Here is a 26,963-nt window from a genome sequence, read left to right on the forward strand (position 1 = left end):
GCAGTCCCCAAGCTTAGGAATTGCTTTGGTTTTGGCATCAGCAGCATAAACAGATACACCTGTGTCGCCTCAAGTCTGACTCAAATAGGAGCTGTCTGGAGGGGGTGTGTTGTCTTTAAGATAGTTGGGTCATAAGCCATCAGGAGGCTTGGAAGTGCTGTGGTTAGTAATAGGAATGGGACAGACTGAAAGTGCACCCACGTCAGAATCCCATCAGTTTCCTAACAGCCAATGCCCAAGAAAGAGCATCAAAAAAAGGGAAGCACGGAGCAGTGTTTGCCCAGCCTTCCTCACACCCTCCAATGCTCAGGCGCTTCCTGAGCTGGAGGTGGCATCTTTGCATCTGATGACTTTGCTGGTTTTTTCTTCCATTTTCTTCCATTTTCCCAGCCCTTGCTTGAGTCCAGGGAAGGAGTTCCGCAGCTTAAATACACGTTGGGTGAAGAAGTGTCTCCTTTTAAGATTGGCATTTAAAACTTTTTCTTTAATTGCTATTGAGGGTTGTTGCAGTCATAGAATACATACCCCAAGATCTTGTTCCTGAAACGCTATTGTGCTCCAAAAGCTCTCCCTACCTGCCACAAGATGATGCTCGGAGCTCTGCTGCCAGTTGGGTTTCACTCTGTTACTCTCAGCTGTGCTTGCTACAAGCATTTGTATTAAGTATAATTTATTCTTTCCATTTCAGGATGCAAAGGTTTCATCAAAGAGGGTCTGTGAGTGTGGTGACCGCCTTTGGTATCCTGTGATGTAGGATGGGCATCGGTTGTTTTAGGACTTGCCCTGTGACAACATTGGGCTTATGTGGTTTCTTCCTCTGTTTCCCGTAGGTTCATGAAAGTGGCTGGCAGCACGGTGGATGCCGTTACCTGGCAACAGTAGGTATTCACCATTTCTTCTACTTTCCAACACTAATTGCAGTGATCAGACGATGCTGGGAGCAGAGCTGATGCGCTGTCTGGGTGTGAGAAGGGGCAGACGCATGACAGCCACCTCCTCTGTCCTCCTGCTGCATTTAAATAGGTGAAAGAGGCTCTGTCCCTCCCTCTGGAGCCTCTCTTACAAATACAGGAGGGAATGTATTAACCTTTACCACAGCAGCCGAGACAGAGGCTATAAATACCACTGCCTGCATGCCTGGTCTGTCTGATTGCTGGAAACAAAGCCTGCACTGGACCGCTGAGTCCCCAGGGGCAGCTGGGAGGACAGGCAGCTCCAGTGGTGGCCGGGCTGGGGATGACAGGGAAGAAAAAGCCATGTGTGACAGATGTATGGGACTATCTGAAAGCCCTTTTGCTTTCACCCTGATCGCTGTCTCCCCACAACCACTGGCCTGAAGCTAAGCTGGTTTGGCCCAGAGGAGGGAGAGGCAGCTTAGTCCAATGGTAAATGCGTAATGCCCCATTCCCCGCTCCATTTTGTAAGGGTCATGGATGTCTGTAGACGCGCCGCTGTCCCGCACTGCAGATCGGGCCCCAGAAGCAGATGTTGATTGAAAGGATGTGAACATCCAAGATCCAGGCCCGAGTGGGGCTGCCAGAGAGATGCTGATACCTGATTTCCCCTGGTTCCTACACATGAACATGCACTACAGTTCAGAAGAGGCAAAGCAAGCTCTGAGCTGTAGCACTGAGTGTGACAAGCACCAAGTGGAGGGAAAAGTTTTCTTATGTGGGGGAAAATCCATAAACACCTTTTTCCTTCTCTTATTTCCAACTGCCCCAGTTTGCACACTGTGGCCAGAGGTAGGTTTCCCAGCAGGCCCTGACCCCCTGCAGTGGGAGTGCAAATGCCAGTGCAAAGGCAAAGCAGTGTGCAAGCACAGCAGCGACCGCCAGAATTGATAGAAAAAGGGTTTGTGGAGCAGGCAGGACTCTCTCCTGCCACAGAAAGGGCACATTTCAGAGACAGGCATTCACTGGAGCAAAAACGACGGTGAGACCCACCCTGTTCCCAGAAAAAGAGGATTTGCTCTGACGCCGAGTTGAACTTCCCATGCAGGGCACTGACCTTGAGCATGGGAGCCAGAGTCTCAGGTCGAAGGCGGGCTTGTGTGTGATGCCCACAGAGCTTGTTCCCCAAACTGGTCCTCCACAGTGACCCTTCGTGGAGTGCTCAGGTTGCTTTGCTGAAGTGTAGTAGCATGGTTTTTAAAGCCCACCTCTTGTAAAGCCTACCTGAAGACCTGCTCTTAAAAAGAGCTTGGTGGGTTTTGAGATATGAGATTTTCTTGAAGTGTGCCCAGGGTCTCTGTGTTGGTGTGTTAACCTTGGAGCCTCCTGCAGAAGCAACTGTTGGCATCTCAGAGTGGTTTATAGCACCAGCATCCAGCAAGTCCTGTTCCTCAGGAACTTTAGCTTGCCTTGCTGTGCCGCATTGTTGCTTGCTTGGGTATTTGGCTCCTGGGGCTTCTCTGCCAGGCAGCAGCAGCTTGGTGCAATGGGGGCAGTAGAACATTTGGAGAGGGATTTGTGTTACTTACAGGCTCATGCTGTGCAATGATGATCTATGCCTCAGCTGGGAGTTTGCTTTTCATGATTACACGATGTGCTGATCACATTTACTTAGTCCAGGAATTCGCTTTCTGCAACAGGGCTTGATCACTGGGCCAAGCCCTTGGAGGAGTTGAAGGAACAAACTTCCAGGCTTCAGATGTGGAGTTTCATCCTGGTGTGCAGGGAATCTGCCCACATGGCTGCTTGGAAACCTCTTCTTATAGGATCAGTGCAAAGTGCTCGGCAGCTCTGGTGCTGAGCGGCCGCGCTGAAGCAGCAGCCTGTGAGCGGGAGGGCTGGTGCAGCTCCCTGCGAGGGCTGGCAGAGCTGAGGTGCTGCTTGCTGACCTATTTCCACTGCAGTGTAGGAGCTGCTTTTCCCCCAGCCCGGGTCTGCAGCTCTGGAGATTGCACCCGTATGCTTTTGCAAGGACTGGCAATGGCCACAGCTCCGAGCTGGGCTTCTGTACTGTTTATGAATAAATGTCAAAACAGTGTCTCATCCCTCCGCTCCAAACAGCAAAACAAAACAAAACAAGTTCCTTTGTATCCAAGAAGAAAATTATTAGCAGGAAACTAAACTGCTGTTTAACTTCAAGAATGAACGTTTCTGTTCCAAACCCTAACGTTCTCCTGGGATATCGGTTATAAATTTGTCAAATCTGTTATTCCTTTGAAAAGGCTGTGCTCGATCCAGAAAGGGAATTGAGAAGGGAATACGTTGCAGGGATCCCTATTCTCTGTGTGAAAACAGAATATATCTGAAATATAACTGACAGAAAAGTGACACTGGGTGGAAATAAGCAACCTCGCCAGCCTTTCTGAGTATGGTTTCACTTACATATGTAACTCAGCATGTGTGCATCCCTCTTCAGAAGTAATGTGTTGCTGGAGAGGGATGTGTGAATGGCTTCGAAACGCTCAGGGAATTTCCACTAAAGGAGGGTGTGGCAGGTGGGACTGACAGTGGCTCCGAGACTTTTGGCATTTCCCTGATAATTTAGTTTGTTATGAGTAAATGCTCGGTTTATTGTGGACCCCCTCAGTCTCTGGATGCGGGTTGCCACTGCTCAGAAACCTCCCCACAGCCATCTCTTTGCTCGGTGCTGGTGTCCTTGCACATGGTGAAGATTCGTTGCCTGCTTAAATGCGCAGCCGTGCCCGGTCCCGTCCTCGGGCATGCTCTCTCAGGCTGTACGGCTGGTTTTCCATCCAAAGTGTTGTGCAAAACTCCAAGTTTTGCATATTTAATGGGCAAATCCTTATGCAATGTTGCTTCTGAAGCACAAATCCCTATTAATTACAGGGAAAGGAAATGTTTGCATCTTCAAAGCCAGTGGACATCTATCCTTTTGGTTCCTTGGAGGATGACACGTTATCTTCCAAGATGGAAAGTCACCCGCCCTATGTGGCAAACCAGAGATGCCAGGCACACAGGCATGTGGGGGATGCTGCTTAAAATGTTTTTGCTGAGCTTGGTTTTGGGTGACATCTCTTCTGGCTTAGACATGTCAAGTGTGCAGGCAGAGTTTCTCATGAGGGGCCAGATTTCCCAAAGGTGCCAGGGCAGAGTTGCCCAGCATGCACGCACACACACCACTGTAGATCTCAAGTGAATATATTTGGGCTTGCATGAGCCTGCTGTGAGTGCTCAGAGTGTGGTGTCGTCCGAGGTTGTCCCTGGAGGAAGGGGTTGCATGAAGGAATCACTGGCCCGTCACCTCCTGTAAATACGCCTGGCCAGGACGTGGCTTTGCCTACTGGCTTGCCATCCTCTGCACTGTTTGATGGAGGGCACGGTCCCTGGCAGCATTGTGGCCCTGGCCATCCGCACGGTCCCAGGTGACGCCAGGGCATGGCCGGGGAGATGGCATGGGCCAGAGACAGCTCCCACAGGCAGGATGGCCTGAGGAGCCTCGTCTGGGGACAGAAAAAGGCGTGGGTGTGAGTTGTGCCTTTAGGGCCAGAGAGCAGCCGCCGGTCATTCTTCTTTATTAGTTGACTGGACATGGGCAGCGCCTTTTGCCTGTGCCCGCGGGTCTTTACCTGGGGGGAGCAGGTCGCATCCCGCCTCTCCTCTCCGAGCAGTGGGGCTGCCTGTGTCCCGTGCTGCAGACGGGGGCTCTGCCCTCTCCTCGGGAAGACGCTGAGGGATGGGGGCTGCCTCTGTCAACAGAGGTGTCTCGGTTTCACAGCTGCGGTGGCAGCGGGGTGTCACGCTGACGGCGGGGATCTGTCCCGCTTGGCGTCCCCGGCAGGCGGGTGCCCTAATTCCTAGCAGACTCTCCCCGTAGCAGCAGGCAACAAAGTAGATCCGGAAATTCCTGAGCTTTGGGAAGTGGGCTTTAATGTAATTAACTGCAACAGAAGAAGAGGTCAGATAATAGGGGCAAAGGTTTCTCTTTAAAATGAAAGGGGAGGTAAATGAAACCAGCTGCCCAGGAGCCAGTGCACTGCCTTCATTAAAAAATGGGACGATGCTCATAGTCCCACACAGCAGATTGTGGATCTTTCCAGAAAACCATTTTAAAGGCAGCACAAGTCCTGGAGGTGACAGGATAGAGACGTGTAGCCCCAGGTTCGCTCAGGTGCCTGGCACTGCCTTTCTCTGGGAGGGCTCTGTGTGCCCTGGCCTTGCAGCCTGCCCAAGAACAAGGGCACTTCTGGCTGGCAGCTGTGCTCAGCCCTGCCTCAGTAGATCCTCTGGCAGCCGCTTATTTGGTGCACTGTTCCCAGCTCTTGTCTTTGTGTCTCGAGTCTCATGCTGCACTTCCAGCCAGGGATGGGGGCCGGGAATTGGGGTGGTGCATTCCCTTGTGCTGGCACAAATCCCTGCGCAGCCCTTGGCGGGGTTCTCCCCCTGTGCCGTGCTCTGGTTTGGCCGCCTCTGGAGTTATACAGTCATACCTCCCCCTGCAAAGTGCACTGATCCCATCCTGGGTTTCTAGGGCATATTCAAATGGGGATTTTAGAAATGGGGTAATGTAAACGAAAGGGGGAGAACTGGCCTCAGCTTTGTATAGTATAATAGGGCACCCAAAGTGGCTGTACGTGGCCTTTCCTCTGAGACGTACATCTCATCTAGGATTTAGTTGTTAGATCCCTCTTTTCCTTGGCTGGCTCTTGTCAAGTTCCTGCAGATTGTCCATCTACAGAGATAGTGCCATCAAACTGGGGGACACAGCAAGTCAGCTCTGCATGCAATTGCCCGTATCTGTTCTCTCCTGTATTACAAGAGACAACATAGTCTGTGCCCATGGTGGGCATGCTGAAATCTCCTAGGCTTCAGGGCCAACTCTGGTGCCGCATCATACTCGGAGCCCACTGGAAGGTCTGCCAGCCTGTGTTGGAGCTGCATAGCTTGTCCGTGAGCTACGTGTCCTCTGCCTCTGCAGAGCCGTGGCTGCCAGAGACCCCTGCCCGTGCTGGGGAGGGTCTGTCCATTCATCTCCTTTGGCGCTTAGACCTTGCCGGTGTGGGGAGAGGGGGATGTGGATGCTGCAGCCCCCGGGACTGGCTCGGCCCGGCTGCCTGTGCACCGCGTTGCTGCCTGGGGAGGTACTTGTCAGCACTGGAGCTCTCTGCAGCTGCTGCTGGCTTTTTTGGAGGTTGGAAAGTTGTGACTGTTCAGTTTTGTTTTTTTTTTTAAAGTCAAGTGCACTGAGTCATTGTAAATATCAGCAAAGCTGCAGTCTTTGCTCCTGGGAATAATCCACGCCTAACGAGCACTTCTCCTGCTTTAAAGGCTTGTCAGTTATCTGCATTTTGCAGATTTCTATACTGCCTTTACTGACAGTTAAAGTTCGCAAAAGGAAATGCCCGAATCTCACTGATGAAGCCTACAGCTGGAAAGGGCTCACCCGCTCCTGAGTAGCCTGGTACCAGTGAAGACCTCAGTGCCTCTCTCTTCCTCGCAAGCCTTGTGCAACTGGTGCCATTTTCCCTCTTTCCCAGTTTGGGAAGGTTGAAAGTACCTGTTGGTGTCCAAGAACTTCCCAGGCAGATCTGCAGGAGATCGTTGCCCATCTTACAGAAGCTTGTAATCATCTTCATGCTCTGCTTAAATACCCAAAGCCAAGGTGCTCCCCTCCTTGCTCCCCCAGGAGACGTGCTACAAACAAGATTTCCTGATACTGAAGCAGGTTTTATATTGCCTTTCATCCCTCTGCCAGTCCCCATTTCTCTGGGCTGTTAATGAAGGTGACTGTGACACTGTCCCGGGGCATTTCTCTTCCCTGCAGGGTCTCGGCTGTGCTCAGCACAGCAGCACCCTCCCAGGCTGCCTCCTCCGCGTGGTCCCTGGGAGGGCAGAGCCTCCTCTGGGGCTGCTCCTGGAGAGATGTTCCTCTCCCTTGGCAGAGCACACCTTGTGCTTGGACAAGACTATGAGGAGATGCAAGCCTGCCTTTGCTTTCCGAGGGTTTTTTTTTCTGGGACCATATCGGCTTGTGCAGACAAGCTGAACCCTGCCAAAAGCCTGCTGCATTGGACGGGCCATATGCAGACTGAGGTCTCTCTAACTCCATCTTTTCACATTTAATACAACCCTATTTTTACGGCCTTTCAGCCAGTTTTCAGCCCAGGTGATGGGGTTTTTAGTCCACAGCAGTCTGAAAAAATAGTTTCTGTTCAGTTCTTAAGTGCTGTGCTAAAATCCAAACATCTGCCGTCCCCAGAGTCCATTGCTTTGTAATTTTGTCTTAAAAAGTAATCTCTGTAAACCCCACCACTGCCTGCTGCTTACAGATCTGCTCTCCTCCCAGCAGCCAGTGGTTTGATAGCGTATAAGTGATTGGAATGATTTCGAACACTTCCCAAGTCCCCCCCGGAGATAATCTCTGCCCTTAGCACCTTCCAGTCAACACAGACATAGAGAAATGCCTCTTTCCTCCTTCCCTGGGCTACACAACATTGGAGTGAAACTGGGCACGATCCCGTGCTTCACTGGGGACACAGCAGGGACTGTGCGTCTGGGGGAGGATTGGCAGAAGACACTTCTCATTTAATGCATTTCTGTTCTGGGCCAGCAAGTCTTGGTGTTGCTCCCCTTTCACCGCAGCCATGCACAGCTCCAAGCACATTTACCCTGTTACCTGGGTAGTGACCTGGAGCAGTGAGATGCAAAAATCCTCTCTGAGCACTCGTGCATGTTGCACGTGTGCCAGGTGCTCTGGCTGAGGCTGAGTTAGCCAGCAGCATCCTTTGGGGATGCTCCTGCATTCCAGCACCCAAGTGAGGCAGCCACTACGGCCGCTACAGCTGCTCGCTGGTATGGGTGAGATGCATTTTATGGAGAAAGCAGCCCTGGAAAGCTGAATCCACCTTTCTTCAGACCCCAGGTCTGTTATGCATGCCAGCACCCATGGCTGCACTGAAGTCTGTGGAGAGGGAGAAGTGTCTGTGTAACTCTGGTGGATGTGGCTCCAGCAAGGGATGGGAGGCAGCAGCTGGGCCCTGCCAGCCCCAGCCAGAGGTGCTGTAATTCCCGTGCACCTCCATCACCCCAGAATGGCTCTGACATGCTCCAGAGCTCGCTGTGTCGAGCAGCTGATGCGCGCTGCAGATTTGGGAGGAGAAGATTCAGAAAGTTTCTCTTGCAAAACCTACTTATCAGCCAAACGGCCGTCACAGGGGTATGCCAGTGCATGCTGCAGCAGGCATCCTGGTGTCCCTGCACGTCTAGGAGGAGCCTCTGGGAGATGTTCTCCTTGCGTGGGGGCAGAGGTGCCAGCCCCAGAGACTTCCTCAGGAGGAGCGGGTTGGGATTACCTCCAGCCACAGGGTATTTGCACTCCAGGATAGACTGCTTCACCTTATGTCCTGGAACCAGCAGACAGTATTGAGGCATTTCAGAGTCTTCCTCCCACACTTAGAGAAAGATGATTCACATCGTGATTGGCAGCACTATAGCTGTGTTTTATATAAGCAAGCACATGGAGAGCAGGAATCAGCCCTCTGTATGGGAAGCGCTCCCTGGCATTCCCAGGGCAGAAGGGATTTCTGTGAGAGCAGGACTTCCCCTGTGGGTAACGGACACGGCATTTCTCAAGTGAGGGATTCGGCTGTGGACTTGGCTGGGAGAGCGAGCAAGGAAGGTGCAGGTGGTGCAGGGGTGCTGGGAGGAGGGCTCACTCTGGTGCTGTAGGACCTCAGCCCGTGCACCCCATGATCACTAATCCTTGCTCAGAAACACTGTCAGGGCTTAGCCTGGAGGGTTGTCATTGCAGCAGGATGCCCAGGAGCAATTCTGGTTCTCAGACCAGAAGAGTCTCTGTACAGTCCCCGCTGCAGACCAGCCATTGAATGGGGAGGGTCCCACAACCCGGGCAGAGCGATGCAGTTATTCCCATGGCTGGGAGCAAGGGCAGCTTCCCCCATCCCCTCCTGGGTGTTTACTGCAGCAATTTCCAGTGTGGCTCAGTGGGTGTTTGCTGCTTGGGACCCTTCTCCCTGGTGTCTGCATAGTGTTCTGTGGCTAAGGGGCTCTTCGTTTCAGCCATTAGATGTGCATCTTCTGTTTTGCTGTCCCATAAGAGTAATCTTCCCAGTAGCAATGATACTGGGCCCAGGGCTGACTGGCTTATCTGCCTTTTGGAAACAGGGTGTCCCTAAGACAGGGGATGGGTACAGATGGGATGAGCTGGGTGAGCAGAAGATCTCCCAAGATCTCCCTGGCGGTAGAGCCCAGGCGCTGCTACCACAGGCATCGTGTTGGAGGGTCTCTTTCCATGGTGTCTCCATGAGATCAGTGCAGAGGGTGCTGCAAAGCCTTTGCAGGTGGCGTTTTGCTCCCTGCCTTTTGCATTCTGCTCCCAGCGTTTCACCAGCAATAGTTAAGCAAGTGCAAAACTCCCCATGGTTTCTGCAGTGCAGGATGCTCAGTGTTCAGGGTGCATCCACCTCATGCCCTGTTTTGGAGACTGAAAGCACCTGCCAGACACTGGCACAGCTGGAGGGCTGGGGCGGGGCAGGGCAGGGTGCAAGCTGAGACTCCCCCGGAGCAGAGGAGTTTTCTTGGCATGGGGCAGCAGCAGGACAGGAGGATGTGGTTTGGGGCAGAGCTACTCCCAGCTGGCTGATCCTTGTCTTCTTATTTTCCTTCCAGTTACTACATTGATGGCCGAGTGGCCAAAGTGACGGACTTCCTGAAAACGCGCCTGTTAGACACGCTCTCTGACCAGATCAGGAAAATCCAGAAAGTGCGTGAGTGCAAAGGGTCTGCGAGGGGCGAGGGGGCACCGTGCTTGTGGTGCCCGGCATTGGCACAGCTCGTGGCCAGGGCTCTGGCCTCAGCACCAACACGCTCCCAGGGGAGCTGGCGTGGGGCAGGGATGGAGGGCGGCTGCTGGGGGTGGCTGTGCTCCCAGCCCTCCCAGGGGATGGGAGGAAAGTCCAGGATGTGCAGCGGGTCGGGAGGGAAGCAGCTGCGGGCTGCAGCATGGCGTGGGCTGTGCAGGTGTGCCGGGACACGGGCTGGATGCACGGAACAGGGGCAGACACTGCCGTGCAGAGCCTTTCTAAAGCAGCTGACTCTCTCCAGTCTCCCATCCAGCCATTCCTGAAACTTGCTTCTGAGGACAAGGAGAGGAGAGAGCAGCCAGGTGGTACCAAACTTTCCTGAGCACAGCCGGTGCCGTGCCTGCTCAGGAGGGGGCTCCTACTGCAATATTTTGCTCCACTCGCTCACAGTGCCTAAAAATGTTGCTTGCAAAGTTGTGACAGTTGCATTTCCAGGGTGATTTTCACTAGTGGAGAATCATGATCATTATGAACAACTGTTTTATTTTCCCTGATGATCATGTTTTGACTGTGTTATAAAACCCAGCTGTTGCTGGCGTGCTGCGTCAGAGCCCATGGCTCTGCCTGGCTAGCGCAGCCTGCAGTGAGCTCTCCTCTCCCCGCTGGTCGGGGGGACCAGGCTCGCGTCTCTAGTGACTGGGAAGGGGATGGGGCTTCGCAGGTCCCACCGCGTTGGCTGATATGGGGGCCAGGACTGTGACCGGCCCACTCAGCTGTCAGTCTGATAACAAATAAGGAACACCTAGTAAGCAGGGAGGGCTTTAGGGACTAGAGGAGATGACCGTCTGTCTGTCTTGTCTAGGTTTTCATACCATACTGGTCACCGCAATGTCTTACTGTTGTAATTCCTGCAGGGAGAAACCGTAGGATGAGTAAACAACTCAAAGAGGCCCCAGGAAAGGGGACGCAAGGGTCGGCACAGCAAAACCGGAGGAGAGGAGCTGCTTGCCGAGTCCTCCAGCGCAAGCTGGGAATCATCCACGCATGCGGATGATCCTCCCGCTGTGGGGTGGCATGGTGGGGTGACTGGTAGGATCAGCACAGGGGCAAGCGAGAGGCACCGGCTGGCCTTGTTCCCGCTGGGGGGACACAGCCTCACCAAAAGTGGTGGCACGTGTCCCACCTCTGCTGTGGGTCGGGAACCTGCTGGGAAGGGAGCAGGAGCCCCCGGGTTGGGCTGGGCAGAGGGCTCCGGTGAGCGAGGCACTGACAGTGGGATGGCCGTCGACAGTGTCCACCATTCCAGTCACGGGCAGCTGGGTGGTGACAGCCCGGCAGGACAGGACACAAACCCTAGGGGCTCCCTGGACCCCATCCATCCTCAGTGTAGGCTGGGGAAATCCTCACACCCACGGGGCAGGATTTGGTCTGCGCGGGGCAGGGCCAGGGAAGGGCTCTCCTGGGAATGCCAGTGTGGCTGAGCAATAGCGCAGCGCTGGGTGCTAATAGCCTCCAGCTTGGCTTTGAGTCTGTGCATCCTGCCGGGGCTGATTAGAGCAGCTGGGCTTGTCCACTTCCCTGTTTTATTGCTTCCTCTCCGACGGGGGAAGGTGGCGGGCTTAGATAATTACAGGCAGGATGCCAACACCTCTGGGGCTTCAGTCAGGGATGTCGACTCTCACAGGCTGTGAGTGGGAGGCAGCCCAGAGCTGGCGTATTTAACATCTTTGAGGGATCCCAGTCCATCCAGCACATTCCAGTGCTCCTCACTAATGGGGCAGGATCCATCAGGCTGCGCGGAGCACTCCTCAGGCCGCCGGGTTTGCAGACATCTGGTCACGGGAGCTCGTCACCCAGCCTGGAGAAGCGGGATTGCGGGAGAGAGGACGGGGCGTTGCGTGGTGCTGGAGGTTGCTCATGCTGGGAGAGGGCAGCTCCAGCTATCTGAGCCCTCCCATCCCACCTGGCACCTCAGGGGTGTCCGCACTATGGATGGAGCCTTGTAAGGGGTGGGCCAGCAGGTTTGGACCTGCACATCCTGCCTGTGCCAGGGACCCCTTGAATGGTGAAGCATCCCCTGCCTAGCCATGGGGCTGGCTCTGCCACCACCTGGGGACAACCACTGCTTTCTTCTTGGGCACTCACCATCCCTCCATGTGGCTCCAGTACATGTCCCAGGGCTCCCACACTGCAGAGCCATCGGGGCTTGGGTGCTCCCTGCAGCTGGCAGCCACCTTGTGTGGGGACGTGGATTGCTGAGGTGACATGGCAGGACAGCCTGCAGGACAGAGCACGTGGGGAGACCACAGGGGAAAAGCAGGGCCTGGGTTTGGGAGCGTGAGAGTAAGTTTAGGAGGGTGTGTTTGGAGCAGCTCCAGAAGATGGGTAGCGGACATGTGGCGGCAGCAGGACCAGTGAGGACCAGTCTCCCACCACTCAGGCATGGTGAAGACACCTAGTGACCGTGCCAGGGCCGGGCACGCACTGACTGCCCAGCAGTGGCGTTACTGAAGGTCTCTGTAAGCCTTCCAGAGCATAGCACAGGAGCTGTCTGCCTTGCCTTCAAATCACAGGTTCACGAGAGTCATTTTGGTTGCTTTTGTGTCTTGCGCAGGTAGTGAACACGTACACGCCGGGGAAGAAGATCTGGCTGGAAGGTGTTGGCGCAACCTCGGCCGGAGGCATGAACAACCTCTCCGATTCCTATGCGGCCGGGTTCCTGTGAGTTACACCGGCTCGCCGGTGCCAGGGCACTGCCACCCCCACGGGCTCTGCGGGCTCGGGTGCTGCAAAGCCGCTGCAGCTGGGAGAGGGCCAGCTCTGTGCCCAGAGACCCCACTTGTACTCCCCCTCAGTGCTCCCCCAGCAGCCTGGGCACCGTTATTTTCTCTGTAGCATCCCTATTACCCCTCCTCAGCTCTGCTTTTCTGTAAGTAACCCAGACTATGGTGTACTCAGAGAAGGAGAGTAAGGAGGGGACTGCTCGGGATCCCACACAGGTACCCATGGTGTGCCCACAGGGCATGAGTGTGGAAAGGGAGGTGAGATCCAGGCATGTCAACTCCAGGACCCAGGGCCGGCATCCCAACAGGCTTGCCTCGCTCAGCAGCTCGGGATTGCCCAGGCCTCCTCCCTCTCTGCGTTTTTGGTTCAGGCTGCAGCCACGTGTCCTTGCGTGCATTCACTCCCAGGGCACCTGCCCAGGGAAGCGCTCAGCAGGACTCTGCTCTGGAAACCATTTTCTCTCCTTCTTCAAAGCCACAACCGTTCCTGGCTCCTGGGGCTTGTCTACGGCACAGCTCCATGGCATGGGTATCCTGCTGCAAAGCCCCAGTTCAGATCTTCAGAGCTGGCTGTGATCACAAATGATGGAGGAAGATTATCCAGGCTCTGGGGATGTGCCCAGGGTATTGGGGCTGTGGCAGGCTGCAAGGGTTGAAGACTTTGCCCAGGGGGTGTGAGGAGACAGGCTGGTGCAATGGTCTGGTCCCCCCTGCTGAAACAGTGGGTGCAGGGTGCCGGCAGGCTGGGGGGACACCCCAGGCTTTGGGCGCAGGGCTGTGACGCTGGGGTGCACGCAGGGGCTCAGGCATGGTGTCAGGACACGCAAGCCAAGCACAGCTGGGGCAGAGGTGGCTGTGGCGGGGGGAGAGGCATGCAGGCTTGCTGGGGCGGGGATGGTGCGAGCCAGTTAATACCCAGCTCGCAAAACCATCTGAAGGCTTTGGCTCAGGCTCTGAGAGCAGGCACCAGGTCGGGTGCACAAGAGCGATGCTGTACGCCGGAGCACGGCTGTGCCACGGGGGCCGAGGGCTCCCCCCACAGTGGCCTGACTCTGCTCCCTCTGTCCCCAGGTGGCTGAACACGCTGGGCTTGCTGGCCAGCCAGGGCATCGACGTGGTGGTGCGGCACTCCTTCCTCGACCACGGCCACAACCACCTGGTGGACCAGAACTTCAACCCCTTGCCGGTAGGTCTGCCCAGGGGCATCGCACTGGCGCTGGCTTCTCCACGCTCATTTGTGGGGAGGTTTCTTCTGCCCTGTCTGAACTCTGCTTGAAAATGAATTTTTCCAGATCTGTTTCTTGCAGTATTAATAGGAGATGTTAGTTCATGTCAAACGCAACATGTTGGAGGCAGATGGGAGAGCGTTACCTCTATGGCTGAAACTTCATCTAGTGCCCAGGGTCGGCAGCACGGGAGGGAGGCTGGTGCCACCGAGGGGTGCCAGCACGGACTGCGGCGTCGGAGCGGGGGATGTGGCAGGACCACACATGGCACAGGGTGGGCAGCCGGATCGGTAGTGGTGAGCTGGCCCGGGGAAAGCCAGGCTGGAGCCTCAGCACCTGACCTTGAATCTCTAGAAACCGAGGTGAAGGGCATTTGAAGGGCATTCCTGGCTTCACAGGGAGCAGCGGTTCTCACCAGTGCCCCACAGCATCCCTCGCTCTTAAAAAACGCCTGGGCGAGGGGAGACTCCCAGCACACATGGTGCTGATGAAGAAACCGTATGAAAAACCCTGTTAAAAGTAGCAGGTTTCCTTTTCATCTTTTCAGGGGGGGCTAGTAAATACCCTGCCTTGTAAGTGGAGAGCCATGCAGAGCGGCTGGGTGCTCTGCATCTCCCCTGGAAGGGATTTATGGGTCCATGACCCGGCAGACCCTGCCAGCGGGCCAGGGATCTGCGTCGGAGAGGTGCACAATCCTGCCGCTGCAAACCTGACTTTGACACTGCGCTGGGATCTCGGGGGCAGCTGCAGGGGGACAGAGGCTGAGGGAGCCGCGTCTCGGTCGGCTCTACCTACTCAGCCGGCATCCCCGCGACAGCATCCCCGTGGGTCAGGGGAGGACGTGGGAGGTGTCTGCAACACGAAGTCTGTGCTAAGCCCCGCAGCGTGGCTCGGTGGGTGGCTCTGGAGAGCAAACCAGTGAGCAGCAGAGCACTGTCCCCTGCCTGAGCTGCTCCGGGTATTTCCTGGAGCACCCTGGGCTGCTCCTGCACACACCCCTCTGGCAAGCATACCTGCCAGCTCTGGGGCCGGGGCCGGGGGGAGCCTGGGGGGCTTTGAATTTTGTTTGAGATGAATCTGAGCTTGGGGCAAGCGCTTGATGGATTTCTTCTGAAGAGCCAATTCCCCTGGCCAAGCCACATCCCCCGCCCCGTCCCAGGGCCTCGGGCCCCCCCCAGGTTGCTCCTGGCTGGACCGGTGCAGGCCAGCTCTCCCGGCATAGCAGCGACAGTGAATGGCCCACAGCCAGCTCTCCCGGCACAGCACGGGCAGCAGCCCCAAAGCGGCTGGAGCAGGCGTGCAGTTAGGATCGGGATTAAAGCCAGGGAAGGAGTTCGAGGAATAAACCCCAGGCCGTTAAACACAATGGAGGTCTTTAAAATGGATGTTGCTGTTGTTTTAAAGATAATTCTCCCAATAAGTTAGATGCCATATCCCTCATGGCTGTTTCCTTGCTCTCCCACATGTTTCAGTGTTCATCTATTTCCCATATCCCACCGCTGTGTTCCTGCACAAACTCCAGTGGGTGTTTCCCAACCCCGTTCCCTCCACTCCTGTGCTTTAAAAGAGCCACAGGCAGGTGCAAACCAACAGAGGGTTTAAAAGCTGCAAACACCAAAAAGCCCAGCAAGACCGGACTGTGACCTGCTCCATGGGGCAGCTCTTTTCCCGTGGGAGCTATCAGGGAGATGAAAGCCGCTGGCTGTACCTGCGCAGGACCATGGCGCTGTGAAATACAATCTGCTCATTAGCTGCCATGACAAAGAGGTTTCCGCACATGGGCTGGGCGTGAGGCAGCTGCCTGCTGAGAGAAGGGCCGCACCACTGCAGCATCAATCGCGGCTCCGGCTGGCAGCTCCTCAGGGAGCTGGGAGCCAGGGCTGGGCTCCCCATAGCAGCTTTTGCACCTCCTCCTCCCCTGCCACTGCTGTTCTCTACTTGTCAGATGAGAGGACCAGGAGCTGCATGGTCCAGGGAGTTTCCTGCGTGGTCCAGGGATGGTGCAGCAATGCGAATACAGCCCTCCATCCTTGTGCTAAAGAGCTTCCCGTATAAAACCAAGTGATTTGTAGTCCGTCGCCATACAAGCACTGCACTGCTGCCATGGGAGCCCTCCTCCCTGTCCTTCAGCTGGGCCCCTTGGATGCTGCTGGTCTTGCTCATGTTAGTACTGTCTCTGTTAGGGCATGTTACAGCAAATGGCATAAGGGAGCTCGTAAAATGTGGTGTGGTGCCGCATTTGGGGATTGGGGAATGCAGATAACGGGGGTTGCTTGGTGGGCACTGCTGTTGGAGTCTTGTCTTCTAAATCACCACATTTCTTTCTGCCTCTCCCCCAGGACCGCAGTGCTGGGGGGATTTGTTACGTATGGGGGAAGGAGCAGGCAAATCACTGCACCGCTGTATGTATAGCAGGATGCTAGCTGCTGTCATGGGCCGTGCTGTGAGCTAGCGAGGGGTACCAGTGCATCGGTGGGCAGAGAGCATGGCTGCTTTCTGTGTGCTGGTGCTGGGCAGCAAACCCAGGCAGCCTGGTGGGGCTTGCTCTGTGTTTTCTGAGGGTTAGCCTTGGCTTGAAAACAAACTTGTAAACTCTGTCCGTTTCAGTGGGAAATGCAAGAGCACCTGGGCATAGCTGCTTGCAGGCAGGGATGCAGTGAAACCTTGAAAGTGGAGGTTTAAGCTGGTCCATCCCTGGCTTTGTGCCATGGTGGCTTGCCGGTGCAATGCAGCCTGGCTCCTCAAAAATGGTCTGAGGCGGCAGTGGCATGGCCAAGGGGCACTGCAGGTTTGTGCAGAAATTAGGGAGATGCTCATGTCTCTGCTGGGCTTTCTGCACACAGTTGTCTCACAAGCTAAACAGCATCTTGTAGCTTCTGGAACACCTTGCAAGGGGCATTTATGCCTCCATCCAGGTCCTCTACCTGTGAGAGAGCAGCTCTGGGTGCCTGTCCTGGCTGTCAGAATTGCCCATCCACCCTCTCCTCAGAGATGGTGCCATCAACATCCCATGCAAGGACGGGTGCTGCGGAGGGGGAGGCGAGGCCATCTCTCTGAGCCTCCTTCCAGGTGCAGATCCAAGGAAACAAGTTTCTCTTGCTGGACTAATGGGGATCAAAACAGGAGAAACAGGGTGATACGAGGTTCCCTGGCCTGGGCACGGGGGCAATCAGGCTGGGGAATAGAAATGCTCCTGCTGACCTTAATGCAACTGATCTCAAGTGTTTTAATGCCTTGTTATTTTTGAGATAACTTTTCCATGTATCATTGGAGTGCTTTTTCTTCCTGAGTGATTGGGGCAGCCAGCTGTATAATAATCAGGACTTGTGCTTGAGAAGCCCTTCAAATAAAGCCTCTCGCAGGTATGTCAGTCTGCCTGCCTGCATCTCAACCCATCTGCACACATGTGTGGGAGTGAGGAGCAGAGGAAAGGAGGGCGGGAGCAGCACTGGTGATATTCACCCTTCACAGGGCAGTGCCTTTGAAATGCTGCTCTGGCATTTAGTAACTGCAGGCTCATTTCAGGCATGCAGTGTACATACTCCATCTCTCTTTTCTTAATATCACTCTGAAACAGTCCAGAGGGATGCAGTACATTTATTGCATTGGAGAGCCCCCCAGGCAGGTGTGAGCTTTCTCTTCAGGTTGTTAGAGCATGTTAAAGACCTTTCTGCATGCTCTTCCACATGGCATCACCTCTTTTTTATCCATTCTTGGTAGTGATTTCTGTTCCCTTAATGCACAGTGCTGTAAGGTTATACCTATGCATGGAAAAAAATGAGCATATTTCTAGGCAGGGCCAGAGCAACACAAACCCCATGGAAAAGCCAAAGCTGAAATCCAGACTTCCATCTCCTGATAACTGTGGCTCCCTTTGGACCTTCTCCTAAAGACTGCAGACGGTGAGATACTTGGTTCTCCCGTGTTAAGTAGATGCTAAAACTTCCCTTCTGCATAAAAGTTTCACACGCAGCATGAGAAAGGCCCAGAGGGATCAGAGAGGGAAGCGACGGCAGGGGCTGCCTGCTCAGCTGTGGTAGTAGAAGACAGTATGATATTGCCTGTGAATTGATGGCGCCCTTGAGAAAGCATCGCAGCAGTGTGGAGATCTGGGCCTGAAGGTGCCGTGGTCGGGCGCTTGGATGCTGCGGGTGATTTTCACCTCCTTTGCTTAGCCCAAAGGCACTGAGGAATGTGATGGAAAAGTTACTGTTTGTCCTGGAGGAGGGAGGACCCTGGGCTCGTACCGGGTCTGTCCTTAGTCATCTGTCCCCTTCCTACCCGGGCTTTCATAAAAGCCCTGGTATGAATGAGTTCAGTGCCAGGCTGCGGCCATCCCCAGCATCCTTTGGGGTCCCTAGGGCAGAGCGGTGGTGTGAGCCGTGCCCTTGGGCTGCACCTGGCGATTCGGTACCCACAGTGCCTGCCCCACACGTCCTGAGCACCTCCCCAGCGGGGCACGGGTTGGGTCCCCCGATCTCTGGGTGCGCAGAGGCACGGGGCCCACCAGTGAGGTGCCACGCCGGGCGCCAGGGTGGGAGCGGGTCCCCCAGCCGTGCTCCCGCCTGCCGCACGTACGCGCTCCCCAGTGCACTCATTAGCTGAGCTGGCTTGGCCAGAGACGCTGCTAATTGCAGCTGGAGGTCCCAGCCGTCTGCCTGGACGGTGCCTCTCCCACCCCTGCGCTGCGTGGGAGGGGGCCCTCCCCAGGCCAGGGCTGCGGGGTCCGGGTCCTCGCCCACCTGCGCCCATCCGCTCGCCCAGGGGCTGCCCGGCTGCTGGGCTGGGCAGTGTCCAGAGGCGAAGAGGAAACCCAGCATCCATAGGGGGGAAGCGTATGGAGAGCCTTTTTCCGCAAGCACTCGCACTCCCACCACCGAGCCCAGCCAGCTGGCTGCAGGGCCGGGGGAATTCAGCCCTGCTGCTGCGCCGGCCCATCTGCACGCCCAGCACTGAGTCACTGCACTGCACACATGCAGTCGGCCGAGCTGCCAGGGGTAGGACTGCGGCTGCTGTTCCCCCCAGCGGGGACCCTCAGCTTTGGGGTCGCCGTCGGGGAGAGGGCGGCCAGGTCGGGCTGCAGCGTGCCATGCGCTGCGCAGGCAGAGGCAGAGGCATGGTCCCAAGCCTGGGAGCGACAAAGGGTGGGGAGAGGGAGTGGGTCCAATGGAGCTCACACACACATGGAAACTGTTCCTGACAACCATAAATCTGCCACGCAGGCGTCTGGCACCCCCATCTGCCCCGCACGCTGGAGCACTGGCTCTGGTGGGAGCGATGCCTGCAGACGGGGAAGGGGTGGGAGAGGCGAGGACGGAGCATTCGCTCTGGACGCGGGAAGGAGGGATGAAATCCTGGTCAGTTCAGGTGTGCATGGGCGAAAGGCCCTCCCAGGAGATGTCAAGCCGGAGAACGGCCTGCTGAAGGGCAGAGTGGAAATGGTGCCCTGCAGAAATCTCCCAGCCAGCCTCAGCACAAGCACCTGAAGCAGGTCTGAGCAGGGCATCCCCTCCGCTACCTTGTCCTTTCAACCATGATCATACCAGGTCTCGAGGACTCTGGCATCCTCTGCTCTCTGCACCCTCGCTGCATTCAGCCTTCCAGCAGCTCTAAGTCTGCTCTGAGGCTCATTTTATCTGCAAACAAAGAGACAGATTTAAAGTGCCTAAAGTCTGCTTGCTGTCACAGCGAGTTAAGGGGCCTTTCCCTCTTAGTGCACCGTAAAAAACATCTCTGAAGTGGGTATGCCTGGAGTCTCAAACACATCAAAGCTGTGCTGCGGCTAGCAGCTCTGGCACCCACCAGCCGGAGCTGCAGGACACGTGCAGACCTGGAGCCAGGCTGCTCCTCCTGCACCAGAGACTGGGGCAGAGACACGCTCCCGCTGGGGCCAGCAGCAGCGGCTGGTACTTGGAAGGATGGACACAGCCACTGTCCACGTCTCCCGGAGGCACCGTACTAGTGACAGACCTGCCCACCTTGGTGACAGAGCCATCCTGGGGCTGTGGAGGAGGTGGGACAGCAAGACCCTTCCTAGGGTGGGTTGGTGCTTGCTGGCAGAGCAGAGGGAAGTAACATTATGGTCAAAAGCAGCAGAAGAACAGAAAACAGCAAAGAAGTTGCATTTGGTTTCCAAGCCCTCTGATCCAGCAGCTCCGCTCCCTTCCTGCGGCCTCCATCGCCTGGACCCTGTTAGGGAGAGGTGATGACAAAAGAGAGGTTTGGCTGTTCCTCCTTCTGCTTGGCTCCCCAGGAAGGTGGAGGCCACTGGCTGGGGGCCAGCTTGTGAAGGGCAGCGGTAGGCAGGGGCCACTTCCCACACACCACTTTCCCAGTGCCTGGGCAGGCTGTCCCCTCGGTGCCACCAGTGCCCAGCAGCAATTCCTGTGGCTGATGCTCCCACAGCAGGAACTTTGCCTTAATGTCAGTGTTTGGCCTTTCTCCAGGATGGAGAAAAAGAGCAGAAGAGGCAGAGACAAGGGAGAGGGGCTGAGCAAAGGGTGCAGCGGCTCAAAGGCTGGGAAGACGTGATGCTCATCAGAGGCTTGGCAGGGTGTGCTGCTGGCACAGCTCGGGGAGATCCTGGGCTGTGGGGCTGATGCTCAGCCCAAACACAGAGCTTGCGGTGCTGCTGGCACCAGTGGATGCGAATGCTGCTCTCCGAGCCCATGGGTGCACAAACGTTAGCAGGTTATTTGGAATTGGGAGCGACTCTCCTGGCTGTCCCCACGTGCTGCGCTTTGGGACTCATTGCAGAGCCATTGCAAAATGTGACCTGGTTTCCTCTCCCTAACCAAGAGCCAGCCTGCCATAAGCCCCCGTAAGCACACAGGGTGCTCAACACAGCCACAGCAGCAACTGTTCTGCTCTACAGAGCTGCTCCTGCGCCGGCTAATGTCCCATTGCCCTCCCTCACCCTGCCTGCCTCCTCTCCTCTCCCTCCTTAGCCAAAAGGCACTGGGGTACGGGGCTGGCAGCCCCTCATGTCATGCTTCAGCCGTAGACTGCTTGCCGGCAGAGAAAGCTGCTGGGAAGATGTGAAGGCGGAAGGCGATGCAGGAAAGAGCGGTGTGAGGTGAGGCGTTGGCAGCCGTTAGAGCAGGAAGGAAGAGGATCAGCACAGTGAAAGCCACGGACGCCCGGGGAGAGACGTCAGCAGCATCAGGGGGCTGGTGGGTGGGCACCTGCAGGGACCAAGACTAAGCAAGAAAGGAACTGGGCAGCGTTGGCCCGTCCTTTCAAGGTGCAGGTGCCTGGATCAAAGCAAGGGTCTGCCCTCCCCTGCCAGTGCCGCTGGCTCCTGGCAGCCTGGTCCACCTGAAGCCCCCTCATTTTGGGGTAGGAGGAGTGTTGTTCCCCATTCATAGACCCTCTCTGGTGTGTCCCCCGTGGTGCTCAGGGCACACCCACAAATTCCCCCAGTACGGTAGCAGATGTTGTAGGAGACTGCTGACCAAGTCCTCAGCTCTTCAGGACCCCCATGCAAAGAGGGTGCACATGCAAAATGGCAAACAGCTCATGTCCCTAAGGATGGGTGCATGCAAGCTCATGAGGACAGCATCAGCGCCTGCTCCCGGAGCTCATCATTTTGACTTCAGCAAATTTTCCCTTTGGGAAGAGGCTCTGCCCTGCTCTGCTTGTCACAGGACCTTGCATGGAATTTGGGTGAGAAAGCCTCAAACTCCCACAGTCCAAGAAGCACATAAAAATCAGGGATAATGTTAAAAGCGGCATCAGTCCAGCCTTGCTGAAGGAACGACCAACCGTGGCTTGAACAGGATGTACAGACCTCCGCAGGGAGAAAGCTTTGGATGCTGAGGATCTCTTTAATCTAGTGGAAAAAGAAAGAACAAGAACCACTGATTGGAAGCTGAAGCCAGGCAAACTCAAGCTGAAAATAAGAAGTGGGATTGTTAACAGCGCGGATGTTTAACCGCTGGAACAGACTCCCCGGGAAGTGGCGGCTTCTCCATCCCTCCAAGCCCTCACAACCACAATCACTACTTTTCTGGAAGACATTTTTGCCAAAAACAAGCCATCAGGCTCAACAGAGGGATAAAAAAGTGAAGCTCTCTGTCCCGTGGTGTACGGGAAGGCAGACCAGCCAGCCCTTATCTCCATACCGGTTGCTTGGACTGTGGAAAAACACAGATTAAGGTGCAGGAATGGAGCAATCTATAACAGGCTGTTGAAACTCGAGCGTGCCTGAGGGACGGAGGAAGAGCTTGGGCAGCTTCAGAAGAGGGAAGAAGCAAGAGGAAGAGGAGGAGGGCGGGCAGCAGCCAGCTGATGCTGCTGGTGACACAGGGACACAGAGCCATACCCTAGCAGCCCCAGCCAGAGGAGGCTCTGCACCCCGGGGCCGGCACCCTGCTCATTTGAAGTTTGTCTGCCTTTGCTGGTTACAGCCCCCAGGAGACTGAAGGGCTACGGCTCTGTTACTCCTTTTCTGGTTATGGCAACGTCTTCTCACATGTGGTAAACGTGGATTTGAACAAACTCAGGCGGGCTGTAAAGCTGTTTTGCTGCCTCCAGGAGAGAGCATGGGGATATGCTCCTGCACCCTTCCTAATGGCTTTGGAGACGGGAAAGTCTGTCTGAAAGTCTGCCTAATCAGTCTTGTTTCCAAAAGCTGAAGTCTCTGAAAGCTCCTGCAATGAATTAAAATGTGCAAAGAGATCAAGTGGGACCCTCTGGGCTTTCCCCATCTAGTGGAAAGCTCGTGGGTCTTCGCTGGCCCCATGGTGCTCAGATGTGGCTGGCCTGAGCTCTGCACATCAGCTCACTTGAGACAAGCGCCCTTCCTGCCCATAAATCAGGGGTCCTGGCCAGGAGACCTCCTGAGGTGCAGGACGGCTCTGCCTTCAGGTGCTCCTCGCTTGCAGCACCGAGGGCTGCAGTGGCAGCACTGCTTAATGGGTTTGCAAAGTAATTAAAGCAAGAAAGCTCCCTCAATTCCCAGGGGACTAATAGCGGACCAGATTCCTGTCTGTTATTCCTCCTCTACTGCTACAGCTGTATTGCTGGCTCAGCCCTCACAACAGGAGCCCTCCGTGACTCCAAAAGCCAAATCCTTTCTGCAGTTGCACTGGTCAGAGCCGTGCATCTCCCTGGGAGTCGCCGGGGCTGCCTCCGACGGGATGCCCAGCACCATGCTGCAAGGCGGGCACTCATCTTTGCAAGGGTCATATGGGTGCTGTCAGCCTGGGGTCATGCTTGCACAGGGTTTGCCATATGGGAAGGGGTGCCAGCCGCTGCCAGGGGTCTGGGGAGAGGTCACTGATCAGTGGCAAAAACGGAACAACCACCCCGGTTGCAGCCAAGCTGGGTTTCAAGAGCAACTGCTTCTCAAGCTGGTCACCATTTGAACAGGAGCCAGTAGCTGCAGGTGCCGAGCAGCCCTAGTGTGATTTTAACTGGGGGTTCACTCATGCCTGTGGTAGGAGGAGCCCCAGAGCACCAGGCCAGCTGAGGGACGTGCCTGCACCCGGCGGTTTGATCCCGTCATGCAAGGTGTGTGTGTAATTCATCATACAAATGCTCGGTGTCACCAGCTCCTGGTAATTTATTGCAAGTAACATGATTTGGCCCCCACCACAAGTGGGCTTACGATGACGCGAAAAGCTGCAGCTGTCTTCAGTGCTTCTCTGTAGTAAGCTGAAGACCTCAAGTGCCTCGAGACCGGTGCTGACGACTCCTTTTCCAGCCCTGGGTCGTTTTTCTGGCCCTCCTTTGAACTCTCTTTGGTATTTCCACATCCTTCTCAAAAATGGAGACTTTGGAGCTAGCCTTGCCAGCAAGGCAAGGTAAAATCACTGCTCTCCCCTTGCCTCCTGCAGATACTGGAGGGACAGGTCAGCCCCCACGCTGCCCTGGGGGCATTGCCTGCACCGAAATACTTTACGCTCAGCCATGGTCATCTCATGCTTTGCAGAACAGCTCACCCTGCATCACTGCTGACTGCCTTACCCGTCTTGTGGCATCTGCACGGTTTTTCTCAGAAAAGCTGTGTACCCTTAGCTGGATCAGAAGCTCACAAAATGTGGCCAATGCTTCCCAGAGAGACAAGCATCTTTCCTTGTGCCCAGCCCGGGAGATGCTGCACCCTCGCTGCTACTGAATGGCACAGCTCTGCCTGTGAGCCGCCACGGTGGCAGCCTGGGGCTCAGCTTCCCCAGCTCTGCAGGGGAGCAGGGTTTGTCAGGGCACCCTTGGGAAGAGTGTACGCCGAGACAAGAGATTTGGCAGCACCTGGGGCAGGTTGCAGAGCTGGGCAGCTCCCACATTGCAAGCCTTGCTGCTGCTATGCCTCAAGAGTGGAGGGACACTGGTGTCAAAGCAGCAAACCCCCGGGGACCACCCTGCCCGGAGGGGTGAGTGCTCAGCCAGAGGCTGGAGCTGCTGGTGCCACCTCCCCATCACGACAAGGCCATCACAAGACCCCTGCAAAACAGCTCTTGAGACCCATATGGAAATTTCGAGGGCAGCCATGAAGTCTCTGACCTCTATCACTCCCACAACTTGTGGGCAAAAGCAGCATCTCATCGGTGGAAATACGGAGAGGTGGCAAGAAACACCAAAGGGGCTGCTAGAAAGACCTAAGAGCCTGAGCTGACAGGTAGCTTGGAGCACTGAACTCATTTATTTTTAACTCACAACTGTGGGGCTAAACACTGCAATCTGTGCTCACCTTTGGCCTCACCATAAACTCAAGTAATTACTCATCTAATGACGCCTGCTAATCAGCGTGGCTTGCCAGGGAGCCGGCAGTGTGCTGGGCACTGCATCTCCTGCCTGCTGTGAGCCCAAGCTGGGTGGGCTGGCACAGCTTCCCGCAGCAGGGGAAGGCTGGCACATCCCCTGCAGCACGGTGCAGGCAGGGATGTCCCCAAGGTGTGGGGCAGCACCGCCAGCCAGCGGGGATGGGAACGGTGGCACGCACCACAGGGACAGCACACGTCTGCCATATTGAGCAACTGCAGCTCATCCTCCCTGGGAGCTTCAGCCTCGTGGGCTGAGCCTCCTCGGGGTGCACGAGCATCTCCCTTCACCCTCGTGTCTCCTCCAGGGCCTGGGGTTTGCAGGGGAAGCAGTTACCAGGCTGGTGTGGCACAAAGCCCTGTGGTTTTGGCTGGGAGCAGCGAGAAGAGAGCAGGAGGTGGCTTTTCCTCCAGCACTGTGGCGAAAGCTTACCCAGAAAGTGGAAGTGGGTTTGGATCTCCCTTTGCCAGGCCAGCCCAGCACTACTGGAACTGGTCAGCTTCTGCTGAGCTGGGCTGCAGAGAGGCTGGGGACCGGCAGTCCTTTCTGGCTGGTGGATATTTGCCTCATGCCAGTTGCTGCTGCAGCATTGCTCTGTGTTTCATCTGCTGGCCTCTTCATCCAAAATGCATGTTAATCGGGGGCTGTGTGAGGGCTTCTCACCCACAGGATGGATACCTGTACCTGTGTGAGGGGTCTGCGCTTCCACCTGCCCATCCTGCCCTCTAGCCTGGGGCCCTGAGGACCCCATTCCTCCCTTCCATGCCCCTCTGGGGTGGCAGACCCATTCCTGGCACTGTCCTGACCACGCAGGGCTTTCCTCATGCCTCCCCAGGCAGTATGCTTGACCAGTGCTCCTTTCCACATCAGCAGCAAGTCCTCTTCACTGTGAGGGTCAGATGCTGCCAGGCAGAGCAGTCCCTAGTGCCAGCGTGACCATTGCTGCCGGGTGTCTGACACTGTGAACAGGCTGGGGGGAATCATTCCAATTGCCCTGGGGCATACGGTCCCCCTGGGGCAGCCAGTCTGGGTTGCACAGAGGGTGTTTATCCAGAGTGCTCATTTGTGCAAGGGTGCCCTAGCACACAGGCAGTGCCCAGTGCACCCACAGGCAGCACCCAGAGAAGCAGCGCGAGAGGCTCCATCTCCCTGGCATCACCCAGAGTGCCTGGAGCAGTGGTGGGGCCAGAGCCCCATCCTGCAGAACGGCAGGCAAGCGCCTGAGACTGCCCTTTCCCTTCCCACAACCCTGCTTCATTTACTGCACACCTCCCAGCTTCTGCAGCGGATGAGGGGGGGCCCTGCCGGCCGCAGCCTCCATCACCGCACAGCCTCGCCTCCCTCCCCGGGGCTTGGGGCCCATCCTGTGTGCCGAGCGAGGCCATACCCTGCGGGAAAAAGTAGTATGTGGTGACGTAATTAAAGGCTGCATCATTAACGCATGTGTGCAGGGGCTGAATGTTTCCTACTTCTTGAGTGCTTGGCTTCCCCATGCTATGTTCATGGGTGCTTAACTCCACAAGAGGCTTTAAAATGGGAGAAATACCTCCGGGGAGCGGTGCACCCTCAGCAGGCAGCAAAGCCAGCGTGCCACAAATGGAGACGGAGAGCACGGGAGAGCTCTGGTGCGGTCCAGCCCCATGTATGGAGCAGGGTGGAGGGCGACCTGCCTGCTCCAGGGACATCGCTGTCCCGCATGCCTCAGCTGGAACTGGTGCACAGGTCCATGGCATGGCTACGTGCAGGTCCATGGGAACGTGCAAGCGCGTCCGTGCTGCTCCCCATGCTCAGCAGGCCAGCCAAAAGCCGAGCTCCTTTAGAGGGTATTGGTGTTTCTCAGCACGGGCAGAGCAACATATTTTTCCCTCAGTCTCTTTCCTGGAAACAGTGCTGCCATTTTGGCTTGGACTGCACAAAAAAAGCTCACCCCGAGGCAGACATCTGGCATGCAACATTTTCACCCAACAGCCAAAATTTTGCTAGGCTGTAAGCAGGGAAGCCAGCCTCTCCTGCCCGCTCCCGCTGTGAGGTGGGGGACCACTGTGCTGCTGACTGTCCCCTCTGCCCCCCAGGACTACTGGCTGTCCCTGCTCTACAAGCGCCTCATCGGTCCCAAAGTCCTGGCGATCCACGTGGCCGGTCTCCAGAGGAAACCCCGGCCTGGCAGAGTCATTCGTGACAAGCTCCGCATTTACGCCCACTGCACCAGCTACCACAAGTAAGCTGAGCAAGGGAGGCTGGGGGCTGCAGGGGGGGATAAGTGGGACCCCCAGGAGATGGGGACCACCGAGGACATGCTGGGGCAGGAGCCCAGGGTTTGGCTCCAGCAAGGCAGGTCGGCTTCCCAGGGGACACACCTGGGTGCTGCTCTGGCTGCTGTGGCGGTGGAGGGAGCACACGGGAATGGCGATGCCTCCGATGAAAGTCACGGCAAGCCCGTGCCTGGGAACGGGGCTGGCC

At 56.1% G+C, this 26,963-nt stretch overlaps 1 protein-coding gene across 3 annotated transcripts in view; it reads left to right on the forward strand.

The window, feature by feature from the left end:
• Positions 1 to 26,963, forward strand: part of HPSE2 (heparanase 2 (inactive)) — a 113,099-nt gene that overhangs the window by 84,344 nt on the left and 1,792 nt on the right. For 2 of the 3 annotated variants that reach the window (XM_087765661.1, XM_087765663.1), the window contains 5 exons: positions 831 to 878; positions 9,600 to 9,693; positions 12,348 to 12,454; positions 13,588 to 13,702; positions 26,576 to 26,721. In XM_087765661.1, coding sequence (XP_087621787.1) covers positions 831 to 878; positions 9,600 to 9,693; positions 12,348 to 12,454; positions 13,588 to 13,702; positions 26,576 to 26,721 — 510 coding nt within the window. The remainder of the gene's footprint in view (positions 1 to 830; positions 879 to 9,599; positions 9,694 to 12,347; positions 12,455 to 13,587; positions 13,703 to 26,575; positions 26,722 to 26,963) is intronic. The other variant, XM_087765662.1, reaches the window with a different exon arrangement.

The sequence above is a fragment of the Nipponia nippon genome, unplaced genomic scaffold (assembly GCF_047370975.1).
Source record: "Nipponia nippon isolate SJK-2023a ecotype South Korea unplaced genomic scaffold, ASM4737097v1 scaffold_3, whole genome shotgun sequence".
Classification (NCBI taxonomy): domain Eukaryota; kingdom Metazoa; phylum Chordata; class Aves; order Pelecaniformes; family Threskiornithidae; genus Nipponia; species Nipponia nippon.